General features: G+C 50.7%; 1 protein-coding gene across 1 annotated transcript in view; it reads right to left on the bottom strand.

Moving 5' to 3' along the window:
- Window positions 1-22,500, bottom strand: part of LOC112251637 (neuroblastoma-amplified sequence-like) — a 191,821-nt gene that overhangs the window by 103,247 nt on the left and 66,074 nt on the right. The window contains 6 exon segments of the mRNA XM_042301124.1: window positions 1-19; window positions 2,880-3,053; window positions 5,929-6,114; window positions 6,534-6,687; window positions 6,826-6,912; window positions 21,352-21,488. The exon segment at window positions 1-19 is cut by the window's left edge and continues 115 nt beyond it. Coding sequence (XP_042157058.1) covers window positions 1-19; window positions 2,880-3,053; window positions 5,929-6,114; window positions 6,534-6,687; window positions 6,826-6,912; window positions 21,352-21,488 — 757 coding nt within the window.

Here is a 22,500-nt window from a genome sequence, read left to right as displayed (position 1 = left end):
CAAGCACCTTCTGCTGGCTCTGACATGACCACACACACACCACCATCATCATCATCATCACAGTCATCAGCTGATCTGGGTCCCCAAGCACCTTCTGCTGGCTCTGACATGACCACACACACACCACCATCATCATCATCATCATCATCATCACAGTCATCAGCTGATCTGGGTCCCCAAGCACCTTCTGCTGGCTCTGACATGACCACACACACACACCTTCATCATCATCATCATCACAGCATATCTTTCTCATGACTCTAACTCTTGTGACATGTACGAATATACACAACCCCATTTTTGTTGTGTGTGTGTGTGTGTGTGTGTGTGTGTGTGTGTGTGTGTGTGTGTGTGTGTGAGTGTGTAAGGCCATGTGTGTGTGTGTGTGTGTGTTAGGCCATGTGTGTGTGTGTGTGTGTGTGTGTGTGTGTGTGTGTGTGTGTGTGTGTGTGTGTGTGTGTGTGTGTGTGTGTGTGTGTGTGTGTGTGAGTGTGTGTGTGTGTGTGTGTGTGTGTGTGTGTGTGTGTGTGTGTGTGTGTGTGTGTGTGTGTGTGTGTGTGTGTGTGTGTGTGTGTGTGTGTGTGTGTGTGTGTGTGTGTGTGTGAGTGTGTGAGTGTGTAAGGCCATGTGTGTGTGTGTGTGTGTGTTAGGCCATGTGTGTCAATCCTTCATGTGATGCTGATGTCCGATGCAGAGAGACCTTGTCTTACCCAGGGACCCCCTCCCAGGTAAACCAGTTTATTCTGCTAGAAAATATATACAGTACCAGTCAACAGTTTGGACACACCTAATCATTCAAGGGTTTTTCTGTATGTTTACTATTTTCTACATTGTAGAATAATAGTGAAGACATCAACACTATGAAATAACACATATGGAATCATGTAGTAACCAAAAAAGTGTTTAACAAATCTAAATATATTTTATATTTGAGATTCTTCAAAGTAGCCACCCTTTGCCTTGTTGACAGGTTTGCACACTCTAGGCATTCTCTCAACCAGCTCCACGAGGTAGTCACCTGGAATGCATTTCAATTAGAAGTTAATCTGTGGAATTTCTTTCCTTCTTAATGCGTTTGAGCCAATCAGTTGTGTTGTCACAAGACAGGGGTGGTTTTGAGAAGACAGCCTTATTTGGTAAAATACCAAGTCCATATTATGGCTAGAACAGCTCAAATAAGCAAAGAGAAACGACAGTCCATCATTACTTTAAGACATGAAGGTCAGTCAATACGGAACATTTCAAGAACTTTGAAAGTTTCTTCAAGTGCAGTCACAAAAACCATCAAGCGCTATGATGAAACTGGCTCTCAAGAGGGCCGCCACAGGAAAGGAAGACCCAGAGTTACCTCTGCTGCAGAGGATAAGTTCATTAGAGTTAACTGTCTCTCATGAGGACCGCCACAGGAAAGGAAGACCCAGAGTTACCTCTGCTGCAGAGGATAAGTTCATTAGAGTTACCTCTGCTCTAGAGGATAAGTTCATTAGAGTTAACTGTCTCTCATGAGGACCGCTACAGGAAAGGAAGACCCAGAGTTACCTCTGCTGTAGAGGATAAGTTCATTAGAGTTAACTGTCTCTCATGAGGACCGCTACAGGAAAGGAAGACCCAGAGTTACCTCTGCTCTAGAGGATAAGTTCATTAGAGTTAACTGTCTCTCATGAGGACCGCCACAGGAAAGGAAGACCCAGAGTTACCTCTGCTGCAGAGGATAAGTTCATTAGAGTTAACTGTCTCTCATGAGGACCGCCACAGGAAAGGAAGACCCAGAGTTACCTCTGCTCTAGAGGATAAGTTCATTAGAGTTACCAGCCTCAGAAATTGCAGCCCAAATAGATGCTTCACAGAGTTCAAGTAACAGACACATCTCAACATCAACTGTTCAGAGGAGACTGTGTGAATCAGGCCTTCATGGTCGAATGGCTGCAAAGAAACCACAACTAAAGGACACCAATAAGAAGAAGAGACTTGCTTGGGCCAAGAAACACGAGCAATGGACATTAGACCGGTGGAAATCTGTCCTTTGGTCCGATGAGACATTTTAGATTTTTGGTTCCAACCTCCGTGTCTTTGTGAGACGCAGAGTAGGTGAACGGATGATCTCTGCAAGTGTGGTTCCCACCGTGAAGCATGGAGGCGGAGGTGTGATGGTGCTTTGCTGGTGACACTGTCTGGGATTTATTTAGAATTCAAGGCACACTTAACCAGCATGGCTACCACAGCATTCTGCAGTGATACACCATCCCATCTGGTTTGCGCTCAGTGGGACTATCATTTGTTTTCAACAGGACAATGACCCAACACACCTCCAGGCTGTGTAAGGGCTATTTGACCAAGATGGAGAGTGATGGAATGCTGCATCAGATGACCTGGCCTCCACAATCACCTGACCTCAACCCAATTGAGATGGTTTGGAATGAGATGGACCACAGAGTGAAGGGAAAGCAGCCAACAAGTGCTCAGCATATGTGGGAACTCCTTCAATACTGTTGGAAAATGATTCCAGGTGAAGCTGGTTGAGAGAATGCCGAGAGTGCAAAGCTGTCAACAAGGCAATGGGTGGCTACTTTAAAGAATCTCAAATATAAAATATATTTGATTTGTTTAACACTTTTTTGGTTACTACATGATTCCATATGTGTTATTTCATAGTTTTGATGTCTTCACTATTATTATAAAATGTAGAAAATAGTAAAAATAAAGAAAAACCCTTGATTAGTAGATGTGTCCTAACTTTTGACTGGTACTGTGTGCATGAACATACATTTATTTTTTAATGGACCTCCTGCAGTGCCTCCGCGGTTGAAAAAACCTTCACCCTATATGGTACTGCTAAGGACAGTGTGTGTGTGTGTGTGTGTGTGTGTGTGTGTACTAACGTCAGGTCTGGAGTGTTGGAAGACAGCCAGGGGTAGAGACAGGTCTTGCCGAGAGAGGGTCACCAGATATTCTCTCAGCAGGGCCTCACTAGCGCCCCCGCTCTGCTTTTCACAGCGATGCAGGAAAGGAACCATCCACTGGAACACATCTTTAACATAGCGCTCTGCACTGGACTGGAGGGGGAAGACAAAGACAGATGCACAGCACAGGAAGTCAGAGTTTGAGTCACAAATGGCACCCTATTCCCTATATAGGGCACTACTTTAGACCAGGGCTCTTTGACACCCTATTCCCTATGCAGGGCTCTACTTTAGACCAGGGCTCTATGACACCCTATTCCCTATGCAGGGCACTACTGTAGAGCCCTACTTTAGACCACAGCTCTATGGGTCTACTGTAGGGCCCTACTTTAGACCACAGCTCTATGGGTCTACTGTAGAGCCCTACTTTAGACCACAGCTCTATGGGTCTACTGTAGAGCCCTACTTTAGACCACATCTCTATGGGTCTCCTGTAGAGCCCTACTTTAGACCACAGCTCTATGGGTCTCCTGTAGAGCCCTACTTTAGACCACATCTCTATGGGTCTCCTGTAGAGCCCTACTTTAGACCACATCTCTATGGGTCTCCTGTAGAGCCCTACTTTAGACCACATCTCTATGGGTCTCCTGTAGAGCCCTACTTTAGACCACAGCTCTATGGGTCTCCTGTAGAGCCCTACTTTAGACCACATCTCTATGGGTCTCCTGTAGAGCCCTACTTTAGACCACAGCTCTATGGGTCTCCTGTAGAGCCCTACTTTAGACCACATCTCTATGGGTCTCCTGTAGAGCCCTACTTTAGACCACATCTCTATGGGTCTCCTGTAGAGCCCTACTTTAGACCACAGCTCTATGGGTCTACTGTAGTGAATTATATGCTCTTGTGTAGAGAGGACGAGGAAAGGTGGACAGCTGAAATAAAGTTGAGGTATTGCTTTTCCATGTCCACTCTATCCAGATCCAGTCTAGTGTCTAGGGGCCAGAGGTTGATCCAGTCTAGGGGCCAGACTTTGATCCAGTCTAGTGTCTAGGGGCCAGAGGTTGATCCAGTCTAGTGTCTAGGGGCCAGAGGTTGATCCAGTCTAGTGTCTAGGGGCCAGAGGTTGATCCAGTCTAGTGTCTAGGGGCCAGAGGTTGATCCAGTCTAGTGTCTAGGGGCCAGAGGTTGATCCAGTCTAGTGTCTAGGGGCCAGTGGTTGATCCAGTCTAGTGCCTAGGGGCCAGTGGTTGATCCAGTCTAGTGTCTAGGGGCCAGAGGTTGATCCAGTCTAGGGGCCAGAGGTTGATCCAGTCTAGTGTCTAGGGGCCAGAGGTTGATCCAGTCTAGTGTCTAGGGGCCAGAGGTTGATCCAGTCTAGTGTCTAGGGGCCAGAGGTTGATCCAGTCTATTGTCTAGGGGCCAGAGGTTGATCCAGTCTAGTGTCTAGGGGCCAGAGGTTGATCCAGTCTAGTGTCTAGGGGCCAGAGGTTGATCCAGTCTATTGTCTAGGGGCCAGAGGTTGATCCAGTCTAGGGGCCAGAGGTTGATCCAGTCTAGTGTCTAGGGGCCAGAGGTTGATCCAGTCTATTGTCTAGGGGCCAGAGGTTGATCCAGTCTAGTGTCTAGGGGCCAGAGGTTGATCCAGTCTAGTGTCTAGGGGCCAGAGGTTGATCCAGTCTAGTGTCTAGGGGCCAGAGGTTGATCCAGTCTAGGGGCCAGAGGTTGATCCAGTCTAGTGTCTAGGGGCCAGAGGTTGATCCAGTCTATTGTCTAGGGGCCAGAGGTTGATCCAGTCTAGGGGCCAGAGGTTGATCCAGTCAGGGGCCAGAGGTTGATCCAGTCTATTGTCTAGGGGCCAGAGGTTGATCCAGTCTAGGGGCCAGAGGTTGATCCAGTCTAGGGGCCAGAGGTTGATCCAGTCTAGGGGCCAGAGGTTGATCCAGTCTAGGGGCCAGAGGTTGATCCAGTCTAGTATCTAGGGGCCAGAGGTTGATCCAGTCTAGTGTCTAGGGGCCAGAGGTTGATCCAGTCTAGTGTCTAGGGGCCAGAGGTTGATCCAGTCTAGTGTCTAGGGGCCAGAGGTTGATCCAGTCTAGTGTCTAGGGGCCAGAGGTTGATCCAGTCTAGTGTCTAGGGGCCAGTGGTTGATCCAGTCTAGTGCCTAGGGGCCAGTGGTTGATCCAGTCTAGTGTCTAGGGGCCAGAGGTTGATCCAGTCTAGGGGCCAGAGGTTGATCCAGTCTAGTGTCTAGGGGCCAGAGGTTGATCCAGTCTAGTGTCTAGGGGCCAGAGGTTGATCCAGTCTAGTGTCTAGGGGCCAGAGGTTGATCCAGTCTAGGGGCCAGAGGTTGATCCAGTCTAGGGGCCAGAGGTTGATCCAGTCTAGTGTCTAGGGGCCAGAGGTTGATCCAGTCTAGGGGCCAGAGGTTGATCCAGTCTAGTGTCTAGGGGCCAGAGGTTGATCCAGTCTAGTGTCTAGTGGCCAATGGTTGATCCAGTCTAGTGTCTAGGGGCCAGAGGTTGATCCAGTCTAGTGTCTAGGGGCCAATGGTTGATCCAGTCTAGTGTCTATAGAGGTTGATCCAGTCTAGTGTCTAGAGGTTGATCCAGTCTAGTGTCTAGAGGTTGATCCAGTCTAGTGTCTAGAGGTTGATCCAGTCTAGTGTCTAGAGGTTGATCCAGTCTAGTGTCTAGAGGTTGATCCAGTCTAGTGTCTAGAGAGGTTGATCCAATCTAGTGTCTAGAGAGGTTGATCCAGTCTAGTGTCTAGAGAGGTTGATCCAGTCTAGTGTCTAGAGGTTGATCCAGTCTAGTGTCTAGAGGTTGATCCAGTCTAGTGTCTAGAGGTTGATCCAGTCTAGTGTCTAGAGAGGTTGATCCAGTCTAGTGTCTAGAGGTTGATCCAGTCTAGTGTCTAGGGGATTGACTTGGTGACCAGAAGTTGGGGAGACAGAAGCCATTTAGAAGCCTCCTACTCAAAGACTAGGTACACAGAGGAACACACAGACACACACACAGCATGTACATACGTTCTTCATGAGGAGGCGGAGCTTGTCGATGTCGCCGAGCTGCTGCAAGTCTCTTAGTGTCAGGCTGAGCTCGCACGCTGTCTCGTACACCAACGTCTCCATGGTTACCAGGTCATCACACAGCCGCTCCAACCCCGGGATATCCCGCTCCTTCCCGAGACGCACCAATGACAGTGCACAGTCCACCTGACGGACAGACAGGATATCCAATCAGAGAACAGAACACTTGCATGGTTCACCATGGAGTTACTGGTGTAGACATGGGCTAGAGGGAGTTCCGGTTCTTATTGGAGGCAGTGTGTGCGACAGTAAAACCCTTCCCCTGGTTCTTATTGGAGGCAGTGTGTGCGACAGTAAAACCCTTCCCCTGGTTCTTATTGGAGGCAGTGTGTGCGACAGTAAAACTCTTCCCTGGTTCTTATTGGAGGCAGTGTGTGCGACAGTAAAACTCTTCCCTGGTTCTTATTGGAGGCAGTGTGTGCGACAGTAAAACCCTTCCCTGGTTCTTATTGGAGGCAGTGTGTGCGACAGTAAAACCCTTCCCTGGTTCTTATTGGAGGCAGTGTGTGCGACAGTAAAACCCTTCCCCCGGTTCTTAACAGTACCTGTCTAGAACAGGAGTCGATGTCCTGGGCACGGCTCAGGTACCAGTCAGTCAACAGGTCCATGGGGGGCGTGGCCGTACGGAACCGCAGCCAATCAGGAGCGTCCTCATACAGGAAGTGGGCATGGTCCTGGAGGTTTTGATCCAATACCGTCCTGGGAGAGGAGGAACACAGGCACACCAACATGCAGCTATAAACCAGAGTAATGGCACTTCTGATTGATTGATAAAGTAACAGAATCATTTGACCTTCTGGTCAGTTACCAAGGAAACAGTGGTGCAATGTGTCCTACCTGCACTGGTCCTCCTCACACCAGTCCATCTCCCTGTGTCTCTGTTCATCCCAGGGGATCACCCCCAAATCGCCTCTCTCATCCACACTGAGAGGGAGGGGGGGAGAGAGAGAAAGTTTGTTCATATCCTGATTATACCGACTATAGTAGATCTAAACAGACAGTTTACTTGGTAACAGCCAGTTACCTAAACAGAGTAGAGTAGAGTAGAGTAGAGTAGAGTAGAGTAGAGTAGAGTAGAGTAGAGTAGAGTAGAGTAGAGCAGAGTAATGCAGAGTAGAGTAGAGTAGAGCAGAGTAATGCAGAGTAGAGTAGAGTAATGCAGAGTAGAGTAGAGTAATGCAGAGTAGAGTAGAGTAATGCAGAGTAGAGCAGAGCAGAACAGGAGTAGAGCAGAGCAGAACAGGAGTAGAGCAGAACAGGAGTAGAGCAGAACAGGAGTAGAGCAGAACAGGAGTAGAGCAGAACAGGAGTAGAGCAGAACAGGAGTAGAGCAGAACAGGAGTAGAGCAGAACAGGAGTAGAGCAGAACAGGAGTAGAGCAGAACAGGAGTAGAGCAGAACAGGAGTAGAGCAGAACAGAACAGGAGTAGAGCAGAACAGAGCAGAGCAGAAGCCTTCAGTGGTAATATCTTAGCATGAATCAGAGAAACCTACAGCTGTCTAGAAACAGAAAGAAACTCAGCTAGAAAGCAATAGAATCTGTCCTCAATGGCACCCTATGCCCTATAGACCCTTGTCAAAAGTAGTGCACTACAGCCCTATAGACCCTTGTCAAAAGTAGTGCACTACAGCCCCATAGACCCTGGTCTAAAGTAGTGCACTACAGCCTCATAGACCCTGGTCTAAAGTAGTGCACTACAGCCCCATAGACCCTTGTCAAAAGTAGTGCACTACAGCCTCATAGACCCTGGTCTAAAGTAGTGCACTACAGCCCCATAGACCCTGGTCTAAAGTAGTGCACTACAGCCCCATAGACCCTGGTCTAAAGTAGTGCACTACAGCCCTATAGACACTGGTCTAAAGTAGTGCACTACAGCCCTATAGACCCTGGTCTAAAGTGGTGCACTGTAAAGGGGATAGGATTCCAGTTGGAACATGTCCAGCCAAACAATAAATAACAACAACAATATGTTCTAAAGGAGGAATATGTTGGATATAAATAACAGACTTCTAAAAGCTGCGCGAGTCGGTCGGCACAACGCTCTAACTCTTCCCCCTCTCCTTAAGGCTGACACGTCTGAGACAAGCAGGAATGAACAGAAAGAGGGGAAATCAGAGGAGAGAAACAGGCGACGCTTCCTCGCGTGCCCCCCTGCTGCCACAACTCAGCGACAAACACACAGACTCATGGGAAACGAGAGACCTGGTTTTATCTGTGTGATTTATGCATACTTCTTATTCTAAAATGGATTCAATTGTTGTTGTTTTCTCCTCAATCTACACACAATACTCCATAATGACAAAGAAATTAATCTAATTAAATATTAGATATAGATTAAGTAAGTACTTTCTGAATGCACTGTACAGTGGTAGCTCCACTAAAAGTTGTAATTATGCTGCAGGTAATGTGTGGTTTAGTATGATAACCTGCGTCACTACCTCAGACCACCACCAGGGGGAGTTAGAGGTAATGTGTGGTTTAGTGCGTCACTACCTCAGACCACCACCAGGGGGGGGTTAGAGGTAATGTGTGGTTTAGTATGATACCCTGCGTCACTACCTCAGACCACCACCAGGGGGAGTTAGAGGTAATGTGTGGTTTAGTATGATACCCTGCGTCACTACCTCAGACCACCACCAGGGGGTTAGAGGTAATGTGTGGTTTAGTATGATACCCTGCGTCACTACCTCAGACCACCACCAGGGGAGTTAGAGGTAATGTGTGGTTTAGTGCGTCACTACCTCAGACCACCACCAGGGGGTTAGAGGTAATGTGTGGTTTAGTACGGTACCCTGCATCACTACCTCAGACCACCACCAGGGGGAGTTAGAGGTAATGTGTGGTTTAGTGCGTCACTACCTCAGACCACCACCAGGGGGGTTAGAGGTAATGTGTGGTTTAGTGCGGTACCCTGCATCACTACCTCAGACCACCACCAGGGGGTTAGAGCACTGCTTATGCTTTTGGATCTCTAACTGACAATGAACCGGCGACATAAACCTAAATAGAAAACTGATAATTGTGCACGACTTCAGTATTTACTTACTAAAACTGTTGTTACACTAAGGTTTTTATTATTTTATTAGGATTATTTTGCTCTTTCTGTCGTAGTGGAGGCCACTCACGTTATACAGCGCCTGAGTAGTGCAGCGGTCGAAGACACCGTGTAGCAGTGCAAGCTGTATTGCCACAGATGCTGGTTCAATACCCGTGCCGGCCTCTACTGGGAGACCCATGAGATGGACTGTAGGTTTTTGTTTTTTCTCCGTCTACAACCAGAAATAATTCTAAAAAACAGATTGGCTTTATTTACATCTTAGTAACAAAGTCCCACCCCAGGTTCTAGAATGGCCTTTTCCTCATTTTACGTTATTTGAACGTTACATCTCCAAAATGTAGTCGTTTTTTAAACAAAGCGAGACGCGCACCAAAGACGGACCTAGCCCGCCCGTGGAGAGGGACCTAGCCCGCCCGTGGAGAGGGACCTAGCCCGCCCGTGGAGAGGGACCTAGCCCGCCCGTGGAGAGGACCTAGCCCGCCCGTGGAGACGGACCTAGCCCGCCCGTGGAGAGGGACCTAGCCCGCCCGTGGAGAGGGACCTAGCCCGCCCGTGGAGAGGGACCTAGCCCGCCCGTGGAGAGGGACCTAGCCCGCCCGTGGAGAGGGACCTAGCCCGCCCGTGGAGAGGGACCTAGCCCGCCCGTGGAGACGGAGCTAGCCCGCCCGTGGAGAGGACCTAGCCCGCCCGTGGAGACGGACCTAGCCCGCCCGTGGAGAGGGACCTAGCCCGCCCGTGGAGAGGGAGCTAGCCCGCCCGTGGAGACGGAGCTAGCCCGCCCGTGGAGAGGGACCTAGCCCGCCCGTGGGAGACGGACCTAGCCCGCCCGTGGAGAGGGACCTAGCCCGCCCGTGGAGAGGACCTAGCCCGCCCGTGGAGAGGGACCTAGCCCGCCCGTGGAGAGGGACCTAGCCCGCCCGTGGAGAGGGACCTAGCCCGCCCGTGGAGAGGGACCTAGCCCGCCCGTGGAGACGGACCTAGCCCGCCCGTGGAGACGGACCTAGCCCGCCCGTGGAGAGGGACCCAGCCCGCCCGTGGAGACGGACCTAGCCCGCCCGTGGAGACGGACCTAGCCCGCCCGTGGAGACGGACCCAGCCCGCCCGTGGAGAGGACCTAGCCCATGGAGAGGAGGAGGAGGAAGGGGAAGAGGAGGAAGTGAGAGGGGGTGGACCCCCACCGCGCCACACTGGGTAGTACAGAGCAGCACTAAGGGGCATCGCATTAATAATGACACTGACTAGGGGAACGTTCCGGCTGTTCTGTTCTTAGAGCCAGTCTGCATGTTCAAACTAAAACAATGTAACTAATAATGGCATCGTCATGCTTTCGTTAATAAAATAATGATAACTACATAAACATCGGCATTTTGAAAGAGTATTTTTATGGATCCATAACGAATTACTATGGGAATAAATATCACTTTATTACAAAAATAATGGAACAAAAGTAGACTAATGAAGGTAAACAAATGGTTGTTTATTGGAAAATACTCTTTCAAAACACACACGGTCACGTTGTACAGCGCCATTATGTCTATTAGCAGGTAGGTGGATAATAGACTAGTAGGAGGAGAATTATATTTCTTAGTTCGACCGTAAGTAGTATTATGATGATGTATCACATCTGACCGTTATTGGGAGTCCCATAGGGTGGCGCACAACTGAGCCAGCGTTTCCCTCTAAAAATAGAAATATATATTTTTTCCTTTATAAATATTATTTTGGAATATAATTCAGATTACAAAATCGCTCACTTTCAATTTTTGAAAATGAAATAACCTCCAAAATATCGTTATGTATTATCAAGTTGATGGCCAAGCATATAGCCTCGGCACCAACATAAAGCTGAGTGACTCAGTCATATAGCCTCGGCACCAACATAAAGCTGAGTGACTCAGTCATATAGCCTCGGCACCAACATAAAGCTGAGTGACTCAGTCATATAGCCTCGGCGCCAACATAAAGCTGAGTGACTCACTCATATAGCCTCGGCACCAACATAAAGCTGAGTGACTCAGTCATATAGCCTCGGCACCAACATAATGCTGAGTGACTCAGTCATATAGCCTCGGCACCAACATAAAGCTGAGTGACTCAGTCATATAGCCTCGGCGCCAACATAAAGCTGAGTGACTCAGTCATATAGCCTCGGCACCAACATAATGCTGAGTGACTCAGTCATATAGCCTCGGCGCCAACATAAAGCTGAGTGACTCAGTCATATAGCCTCGGCGCCAACATAAAGCTGAGTGACTCAGTCATATAGCCTCGGCGCCAACATAAAGCTGAGTGACTCAGTCATATAGCCTCGGCGCCAACATAAAGCTGAGTGACTCAGTCATATAGCCTCGGCGCCAACATAAAGCTGAGTGACTCAGTCATATAGCCTCGGCACCAACAAAGCTGAGTGACTCAGTCATATAGCCTCGGCACCAACATAAAGCTGAGTGACTCAGTCATATAGCCTCGGCACCAACATAAAGCTGAGTGACTCAGTCATATAGCCTCGGCACCAACATAAAGCTGAGTTGACTCAGTCATATAGCCTCGGCACCAACATAAAGCTGAGTGACTCAGTCATATAGCCTCGGCACCTACATAAAGCTGAGTGACTCACTCATTCATGATGTTGGATCAAAATAAATAAGTACCAACATTCTTTCTGATAGTCTTTAATAAATAAATGCTCTGGTTGTCCTGACCTGGACACCATATTCAGAACTATAATGTATGACCGGATGGGAGGGGATAGAGTCAGTGGTCTGTCAGAATGCCAGTTCCTGGTTGCGCAAATTACTGTTGATATCGCCTGCGTTCCATGACTCTGTAGACAAAAAAGAATGCTCCAGTTGGAACATTAATGGATATATATGATAATAACATCCTGAAGATTGATTCTCTACTTAGTTTGACCAGTTTATTCGACCTGGAATATAACGTTTTTAAGTTTTCGTCCGAGTTCGCCTGGACTGGCGCCAGCGTTTGGACATGTGAACTAAACGTGCAAAAGCAGCTAATTGGACACTAGTATTGGACATTATGGAACAAAACAACGATTTATTGTGGAACTAGGACTCCCTGCACCGCATTCTGATTAAAGATCATCAAAGAAAAGGGAATATTTATGATGTCATTTCGTATTTCTGTTGACTCCAACATGGCGGAGAAATATTGTTACGTCTTCGCGCCGTTTTCGTAATATTTTTATATAGCGGAAACTTTTCAGCGGAATGTTGGGGGTGGCGCTAGTGGAACCTTTTCAGCGGAATGTTGGGGGGGGGGCGCTAGTGGAACCTTTTCAGCGGAATGTTGGGGGTGGCGCTAGTGGAACCTTTTCAGCGGAATGTTGGGGTGGCGCTAGTGGAACCTTTTCAGCGGAATGTTGGGGGGTGGCGCTAGTGGAACCTTTTCAGCGGAATGTTGGGGGTGGCGCTAGTGGAACCTTTTCAGCGGAATGTTGGGGGGGGTGGCGCTAGTGGAACCTTTTCAGCGGAATGTTGGGGGGGGTGGCGCTAGTGGAACCTTTTCAGCGGAATGTTGGGGGGTGGCGCTAGTGGAACCTTTTCAGCGGAATGTTGGGGGGTGGCGCTAGTGGAACCTTTTCAGTGGAATGTTGGGGGGGGCGCTAGTGGAACCTTTTCAGCGGAATGTTGGGGGGGTGGCGCTAGTGGAACCTTTTCAGTGGAATGTTGGGGGTGGCGCTAGTGGAACCTTTTCAGCGGAATGTTGGGGGGTGGCGCTAGTGGAACCTTTTCAGCGGAATGTTGGGGGGTGGCGCTAGTGGAACCTTTTCAGCGGAATGTTGGGGGGTGGCGCTAGTGGAACCTTTTCAGTGGAATGTTGGGGGGCGCTAGTGGAACCTTTTCAGCGGAATGTTGGGGGGTGGCGCTAGTGGAACCTTTTCAGTGGAATGTTGGGGGTGGCGCTAGTGGAACCTTTTCAGCGGAATGTTGGGGGCGCTAGTGGAACCTTTTCAGCGGAATGTTCAGTGGAATGGGGGCGCTAGTGGAACCTTTTCAGCGGAATGTTGGGGGGGGTGGCGCTAGTGGAACCTTTTCAGCGGAATGTTGGGGTGGCGCTAGTGGAACCTTTTCAGTGGAATGTTGGGGGCGCTAGTGGAACCTTTTCAGCGGAATGTTGGGGGGCGCTAGTGGAACCTTTTCAGTGGAATGTTGGGGGGTGGCGCTAGTGGAACCTTTTCAGCGGAATGTTGGGGGGGGGTGGCGCTAGTGGAACCTTTTCAGTGGAATGTTGGGGGGGTGGCGCTAGTGGAACCTTTTCAGCGGAATGTTGGGGGGGTGGCGCTAGTGGAACCTTTTCAGCGGAATGTTGGGGGGGTGGCGCTAGTGGAACCTTTTCAGCGGAATGTTGGGGGGTGGCGCTAGTGGAACCTTTTCAGCGGAATGTTGGGGGAGTGGCGCTAGTGGAACCTTTCCAGCGGAATGTTGGGGGTAGTTGGCGCTAGTGGAACCTTGCGGAACCCCTAGCCATAAGAAGTTATAAAGGAATGTTGGGAGGGGGTGGAGCCATAAGAAGTTATAATGGATGGCCAACTGGAAGTCCTTTAAAGTATGTTTTACTTTAAGTACTGCATAGTAGTGATGTTTATCATACAACACATATATTAATCAAGATGATACTGATCGATAACGATCGACCCTAACCCTAACCCAAAATAGATATACCAGGTCAATCTTCCTGCATCCCTCTCTCCCTCTCTCTCTGTTCTCTAAAAACTCACGGTCTAGGGAGAAAACATTGTCTTAAGAAGGCAGCGAAAGTGAGACAGAGAGCGACAGTGACAGAGAGTGACAGAGAGAGAGAGAGAGCAGACATCAATGAAATAAGTTCATTATTCATTCTGCCCATGTTCCTCAAATCTACATCAGCCACTACTAGAGCGAGAGAACGAGATAACCCGAAAGAAATAGGGGCGAGAGAGAGAAAAAGGGAGAGAGACCAAATCATGAGAAAACAAAAAGATAATTTGTATGACCATATTAGGGAGACATTTCCCTCAGATTACACAGACCCACAAAGGATTCGAAAACAAATCCAATTTTGATTAAGAGAGAGAGATTTGTGGACACCTAGGGACAGGTGTGTTCGAGAAACCTTACAACATTACGATGAATAAACTTCTATTTCTCCTCTAGTCAGACTGATGCTTTCAGAGTCCGTTCTGCTGCAGGTGGAGCCAGCAGAGCCCTGCCGGGGAGCAGTTACCACTGAGACTGGAGGGAAGCCGGAAACTGGCCTATAGTACAGAGCCGTGATGGATTCCCATTATATAAACTCCGCACAGCAGAACAGGGTAATGGCTATGACGGGGTGGAGGGGGTGGAGAGCGAGGGGAATAGAGAGAGGAGGGGGTGGAGAGCGAGGGGAATAGAGAGAGGAGGGGGTGGAGAGCGAGGGGAATAGAGAGAGGAGGGGGGGAGAGCGAGGGGAATAGAGAGAGGAGGGGGGAGAGCGAGGGAATAGAGAGAGGGGGAGAGCGAGAGAGGAGGGGGAGCGAGGGGAATAGAGAGAGGAGGGGGTGGAGAGGGAGGGAAAAGAGAGAGAGGAGGGGGTGGTAGAGAGCGAGGGGAATAGAGAGAGGAGGGGAGAGCGAGGGGAATAGAGGGGGAATAGAGAGCGAGGGGAATAGAGAGAGGATGGGGGTGGAGAGCGAGGGAATAGAGAGAGGGGTGGGGAGCGAGGGGGATAGGGAGGAGGGGGTGGAGAGCGAGGGAATAGAGAGGAGGGGGTGGAGAGCGAGGGGAATAGAGAGAGGAGGGGGTGGAGAGGGAGTGGAGAGCGAGGGGAATAGAGAGAGGAGGGGGTGGAGAGCGAGGGGAATAGAGAGAGGAGGGGGTGGAGAGCGAGGGGAAGAGAGAGAGGAGGGGGAGCGAGGGAATAGAGAGCGAGGGGAATAGAGAGAGGAGGGGGAGAGCGAGGGGAATAGAGAGCGAGGGGAATAGAGAGAGGAGGGGGGGGGAGAGCGAGGGGAAAATAGAGAGAGGAGGGGTGGTAGAGAGCGAGGGGAATAGAGAGAGGAGGGGGAGAGCGAGGGGAGAGAGAGGAGAGGGGGAGAGCGAGGGGAATAGAGAGGAGGGGGGAGAGCGAGAGAGGAGGGGGAGAGCGAGGGAATAGAGAGGAGGGGTGGAGAGGAGGGAAAGAGAGAGAGGGGGTGGTAGAGAGCGAGGAATAGAGAGAGGAGGGGGAGAGCGAGGGGAATAGAGGGGAATAGGAGCGAGGGAATAGAGGGAATAGAGCGAGGGAATAGAGAGAGGATGGGGTGGAGAGCGAGGGGAATAGAGAGAGAGGGGTGGGGGGGGAGAGGGAGGAGGGGTGGAGAGCGAGGGAATAGAGAGAGGAGGGGGTGGAGAGCGAGGGGAATAGAGAGAGGAGGGGGTGGAGAGCGAGGGAATATAGAGAGGAGGGGGGTGGAGAGGGAGTGGAGAGCGAGGGGAATAGAGAGAGGAGGGGGAGAGCGAGGGAATAGAGAGCGAGGGGAATAGAGAGGAGGAGGGGGTGGAGAGCGAGGGGAAAATAGAGAGAGGAGGGGTGGTAGAGAGCGAGGGGAATAGAGAGAGGAGGGGGAGAGCGAGGGAATAGAGAGAGGAGGGGTGGTAGAGAGCGAGGGGAAGAGAGAGAGGAGGGGGGAGAGCGAGGGGAATAGAGAGCGAGGGGAATAGAGAGAGGAGAGGGGTGGAGAGCGAGGGGAAAATAGAGAGAGGAGGGGTGGTAGAGAGCGAGGGGAATAGAGAGAGGAGGGGGGGAGAGCGAGGGGAAGAGGGGAATAGAGAGCGAGGGGAATAGAGAGAGGATGGGGGTGGAGAGCGAGGGGAAAAAGAGAGGGGTGGGGAGAGCGAGGGGAATAGAGGGAATAGAGAGCGAGGGGAATAGAGAGAGGATGGGGTGAGAGCGAGGGGAATAGAGAGAGGGGTGGGGAGCGAGGGGGATAGAGGGAGGAGGGGGTGGAGAGCGAGGGGAATAGAGAGAGGAGGGGGTGGAGAGCGAGGGGAATAGAGAGAGGAGGGGGTGGAGAGCGAGGGGAATAGAGAGAGGAGGGGGGTGGAGAGCGAGGGGAATAGAGAGGAGGAGGGGTGGAGAGCGAGGGGAATAGAGAGAGGAGGGTGGAGAGCGAGGGAATAGAGAGAGGAGGGGTGGAGAGCGAGGAAAATAGAGAGAGGAGGGGTGGAGAGCGAGGGGAATAGAGAGAGGAGGGGTGGAGAGCGAGGGGAATAGAGAGAGGAGGGGTTGGAGAGCGGGGAATAGAGAGGAGGGGTGGAGAGGGGGTAGAGAGCGAGGGGAATAGAGAGATGATGGGGTGGGGAGGAGGGGAATAGAGATGATGGGGTGGAGAGCGAGGGGAATAGAGAGAGGAGGGGGAGAGCGAGGGGAATAGAGAGGAGGGGGTGGAGAGCGAGGGGAATAGAGAGAGGAGGGGGAGAGCGAGGGGAATAGAGAGGAGGGGGTGGAGAGCGAGGGGAAGAGAGAGAGGGGGTGGAGAGCGAGGGGAATAGAGAGAGGGGGTGGAGAGCGAGGGGGAATAGAGGGAGGGGGTGGAGAGTGAGGGGAATAGAGAGATGAGGGGGTGGAGAGCGAGGGGAATAGAGAGATGAGGGGGTGGAGAGCGAGGGGAATAGAGAGATGAGGGGGTGGAGAGCGAGGGGAATAGAGAGAGGAGGGGGAGAGCGAGGGGAATAGAGAGAGGAGGGGGAGAGCGAGGGGAATAGAGAGAGGAGGGGGAGAGCGAGGGGGAATAGAGAGAGGATGGGGTGGAGAGCGAGGGAATAGAGAGAGGAGGGGGAGAGCGAGGGGAAGAGAGAGGATGGGGTGGAGAGCGAGGGGAATAGAGAGAGGAGGGGGTGGAGAGCGAGGGAATAGAGAGATGGGGTGGAGAGCGAGGGGAATAGAGAGAGGAGGGGTTGGAGAGGGGTAGAGAGCGAGGGAAGAGAGAGAGGAGGGGTTGGAGAGGGGTAGAGAGCGAGGGAAGAGAGAGAGGAGGGTTGGAGAGCGAGGGGAATAGAGAGAGAGGGGAATAGAGAGAGGAGGGGTTGGAGAGCGAGGGAATAGAGAGAGGAGGGGGTGGAGAGGGGGTGGAGAGCGAGGGGAATAGAGAGATGATGGGGTGGAGAGCGAGGGGAATAGAGAGATGATGGGTGGAGAGCGAGGGGAATAGAGAGAGGAGGGGGAGAGCGAGGGGAATAGAGAGAGGGGGGGAGAGCGAGGGGAATAGAGAGAGGGGTGGAGAGCGAGGGGAATAGAGAGAGGTGGGGTGGAGAGCGAGGGGAATAGAGGGAGGGGGGTGGAGAGCTAGGGGAATAGAGAGAGGAGGGGGTGGAGAGCGAGGGGAATAGAGAGAGAGAGGGGATGGAGAGCGAGGGGAATAGAGAGAGAGAGGGGATGGAGAGCGAGGGGAATATAGAGAGGAGGGGGAGAACGAGGGGAATAGAGAGAGGAGGGGTGGAGAGCGAGGGGAATAGAGAGATGAGGGGTGGAGAGCAAGGGGAATAGAGAGAGGATGGGGTGGAGAGCTAGGGGAATAAAGAGATGAGGGGGTGGAGAGCGAGGGGAATAGAGACAGGATGGGGTGGAGAGCGAGGGGAATAGAGAGGAGGGGGTGGAGCGAGGAGAGAGAGGAGGAGAGAGAGGAGAGAGAGAGGAGGAGAGAGAGGAGGAGAGAGAGGAGAGCGAGGAGAGCGAGGAGAGCGAGGGAGCGAGGAGAGCGAGGAGAGCGAGGAGAGCGAGGAGAGCGAGGAGAGCGAGGAGAGCGAGCGAGCGACAGAAGCATCGTTACAACACTGTATATATATAAATAATGACATTTGAATGACGTCTTATTTTGGAACGTCTGTCAGTGTTTACTGTGTTAACTTCTGTGAGTGAAATGTTTTTACTGTTCATTTTATATTGTTTATTTCACTTTTGTTTAATATCTACTTCATTTGCTTTTGGTAATGTTAACATATGTTTCCCATGCCAATAAAGACCCTTAAATTGAAAATGTAATTGAAATGAGAGCGAGAGATATGCATTAAACTGTATTTACTGAACTACTGTACCATTATACTACTACAGCAATATCTACTAATTCTATTTCATGTCAATAAATAATCAATAATAGTATCTGAGGTGTCATGGAGGGGAGGTAGTTTGCCCCCGGTGATGCGTTGTGCAGACCTCACTACCCTCTGGAGAGCCTTACGGTTGAGGGCGGTGCAGTTGCCGTACCAGGCGGTGATACAGCCTGACAGGATGCTCTCAATTGTGCATCTGTAAAAGTTTGTGAGGGTTTTAGGTGACAAGCCACATTTCTTCAGCCTCCTGAGGTTGAAGAGGTTTTGATGTGCGTTCTTCACCACGCTGTCTGTGTGGGTGGATCATTTCAGTTTGATGTGTACGCCAAGTACTAGAACCTTCCCTGTGGATGGGGGGGGGTGGGGGGGGGTGCACTCTGCTGTTTAATGAGGTCCATAATCATCTCCTTTTTTTTGTTGACGTTGAGTGAGAGGTTATTTTCCTGACACCACACTCCGAGGGCCCTCACCTCCTCCCTGTAGGCCGTCTCGTCGTTGTTGGTAATCAAGCCTACCACTGTTGTGTCGTCTGCAACTTGATGGTTGAGTTGGAGGCGTGCGTGGCCACGCAGTCGTGGGTGAACAGGGAGTACAGAAGAGGGCTCAGAACGTACCCTTGTGGGGCCCCAGTGTTGATGATCAGCGGGGTGGAGATGTTGTTGCCTACCCTCACCACCTGGGGGCGGCCTGTCAGGAAGTCCAGTACCCAGTTGCACAGGGCGGGGTTGAGACCCAGGGTCTCGAGCTTGATGACGAGCTTGGAGGGTACTATGGTGTTGAATGCCGAGCTGTAGTCGATGAACAGCATTCTCACATAGGTATTCCTCTTGTCCAGATGGGTTAGGGCAGTGTGCAGTGTGGTTGAGATTGCATCGTCTGTGGACCTATTTGGGCGGTAAGCAAATTGGAGTGGGTCAAGGGTGTCAGGTAGGGTGGAGGTGATATGGTCCTTGACTAGTCTCTCAAAGCACTTCATGATGACGGAAGTGAGTGCTAGGGGGCGGTAGTCGTTTAGCTCAGTTACCTTAGCTTTCTTGGGAACAGGACATCTTGAAGCAAGTGGGGACATCAGACTGGGAGAGATTGAATATGTCCGTAAACCCTCCAGTCAGCTGGGCTGCGCATGCTCTGAGGACGCGGCTGGGGATGTCGTCTGGACCGGCAGCCTTGTGTGGGTTGACACGCTTAAATGTCTTACTCACGTCGACCACGGGGGACCACAGTCCTTACTCACGTCGACCACGGAGGACCACAGTCCTTACTCACGTTGACCACGGGGGACCACAGTCCTTACTCACGTTGACCACGGGGGACCACAGTCCTTACTCACGTCGACCACGGGGGACCACAGTCCTTACTCACGTCGACCACGGGGGACCACAGTCCTTACTCACGTCGACCACGGGGGACCACAGTCCTTACTCACGTCGACCACGGGGACCACAGTCCTTACTCACGTCGACCACGGGGGACCACAGTCCTTACTCACGTCGACCACGGGGGACCACAGTCCTTACTCACGTCGACCACGGGGACCACAGTCCTTACTCACGTTGACCACGGGGACCACAGTCCTTACTCACGTCGACCACGGGGACCACAGTCCTTACTCACGTTGACCACGGGGGACCACAGTCCTTACTCACGTCGACCACGGGGACCACAGTCCTTACTCACGTCGACGGCACTGTGCTATCCTCAAAGCGGGTGAAGAAGGTGTTTAGTCTGGGAGCAAGACGACGGTCTCGGCGACGGGGCTGGTTTTCTTTTTGTAGTTCGTGATTGACTGTAGACCCTGCCACATACCTCTAGTGTCTGAGCCGTTGAATTGTGACTCTACTTTATCTCTATACTGATGTTTAGATTGCTTGTTTGATTGCCTTGCAGAGGGATTAACTACACTGCATTCTACCTTACTACCAGTCACCTTGCCATGGTTAAATACCACCATCTATATATGACCATATTAGAGACACATATTTCCCTCAGATTACAGACAAAGAATTTGAAATTCCACAGTGATCCATCACAGCAGCAAGATGTGTGACCTGTTACCACAAGAAAAGGTCAACCAGTGAAGAACAAACACCATTGTAAATACAACCCATATTTATGCTTATTTATTTTCCCTTTTGTACTTTAACTATTTGCACATCATTACAACACGGTATATATACATAACATTTGAATTGTCTTCATAAATATGAAACTTCTGTGAGTGTAATGTTTACTGTTCATTTCATTTTATATAATTTTAACCCCAGATCAACCACAGTGTCCTGGGCCCAGGCCAACATCTCCAGACTGACATCAGTGTCCTGGGCCCAGGCCAACATCCCCAGACTGACATCAGTGTCCTGGGCCCAGGCCAACATCCCCAGACTGACATCAGTGTCCTGGGCCCAGGCCAACATCCCCAGACTGACATCAGTGTCCTGGGCCCAGGCCAACATCCCCAGATCAACCACAGTGTCCTGGGCCCAGGCCAACATCCCCAGATCAACCACAGTGTCCTGGGCCCAGGCCAACATCCCCAGATCAACCACAGTGTCCTGGGCCCAGGCCAACATCCCCAGATCAACATCAGTGTCCTGGGCCCAGGCCAACATCCCCAGATCAACCACAGTGTCCTGGGCCCAGGCCAACATCCCCAGATCAACCACAGTGTCCTGGGCCCAGGCCAACATCCCCAGATCAACCACAGTGTCCTGGGCCCAGGCCAACATCCCCAGATCAACCACAGTGTCCTGGGCCCAGGCCAACATCTCCAGACTGACATCAGTGTCCTGGGCCCAGGCCAACATCCCCAGACTGACATCAGTGTCCTGGGCCCAGGCCAACATCCCCAGACTGACATCAGTGTCCTGGGCCCAGGCCAACATCCCCAGACTGACATCAGTGTCCTGGGCCCAGGCCAACATCCCCAGACTGACATCAGTGTCCTGGGCCCAGGCCAACATCTCCAGACTGACATCAGTGTCCTGGGCCCAGGCCAACATCCCCAGACTGACATCAGTGTCCTGGGCCCAGGCCAACATCCCCAGACTGACATCAGTGTCCTGGGCCCAGGCCAACATCCCCAGACTGACATCAGTGTCCTGGGCCCAGGCCAACATCCCCAGACTGACATCAGTGTCCTGGGCCCAGGCCAACATCCCCAGACTGACATCAGTGTTCTAACAACTATCAACACCAATAGAAAATAATGTGTGTGAGTGTGTGTGTCGCTCTCTCACCAGGCCTCCGGCAGCAGGATGGTGTACTCGTGTGGCGAGGTGGTTTCTGGGAAGTTGAAGAGGATAGCCAATCGGTGTTGGAGAAGCTCTGCTCCATGATAGGTGAACAGGATGTCCAGTGCCTGGACATTACTCTCCTAGAGGTATAAAACAGGACATTAGTCTCCTAGAGGTATAAACAGGACATTAGTCTCCTAGAGGTATAAAACAGGACATTAGTCTCCTAGAGGTATAAACAGGACATTAGTCTCCTAGAGGTATAAACAGGACATTAGTCTCCTAGTATAAACAGGGTATAAACAGGACATTAGTCTCCTAGAGGTATAAACAGGACATTAGTCTCCTAGAGGTATAAACAGGACATTAGTCTCCTAGAGGTATAAACAGGACATTAGTCTCCTAGAGGTATAAACAGGACATTAGTCTCCTAGAGGTATAAACAGGACATTAGTCTCCTAGAGGTATAAACAGGACATTAGTCTCCTAGAGGTATAAACAGGACATTAGTCTCCTAGAGGTATAAACAGGACATTAGTCTCCTAGAGGTATAAACAGGACATTAGTCTCCTAGAGGTATAAACAGGACATTAGTCTCCTAGAGGTATAAACAGGACATTAGTCTCCTAGAGGTATAAACAGGACATTAGTCTCCTAGAGGTATAAAACAGGACATTAGTCTCCTAGAGGTATAAACAGGACATTAGTCTCCTAGAGGTATAAACAGGACATTAGTCTCCTAGGAGGTATAAAACAGGACATTAGTCTCCTAGAGGTATAAAACAGGACATTAGTCTCCTAAACAGGACATTAGTCTCCTAGAGGTATAAACAGGACATTAGTCTCCTAGAGGTATAAACAGGACATTAGTCTCCTAGAGGTATAAAACAGGACATTAGTCTCCTAGAGGTATAAACAGGACATTAGTCTCCTAGAGGTATAAACAGGACATTAGTCTCCTAGAGGTATAAACAGGACATTAGTCTCCTAGAGGTATAAACAGGACATTAGTCTCCTAGAGGTATAAACAGGACATTAGTCTCCTAGAGGTATAAACAGGACATTAGTCTCCTAGAGGTATAAACAGGACATTAGTCTCCTAGAGGTATAAACAGGACATTAGTCTCCTAGAGGTATAAACAGGACATTAGT

The sequence above is a fragment of the Oncorhynchus tshawytscha genome, linkage group LG18, assembly GCF_018296145.1.
Source record: "Oncorhynchus tshawytscha isolate Ot180627B linkage group LG18, Otsh_v2.0, whole genome shotgun sequence".
Taxonomy (NCBI): domain Eukaryota; kingdom Metazoa; phylum Chordata; class Actinopteri; order Salmoniformes; family Salmonidae; genus Oncorhynchus; species Oncorhynchus tshawytscha.
This window is presented reverse-complemented; position numbering and strand designations above follow the sequence as displayed.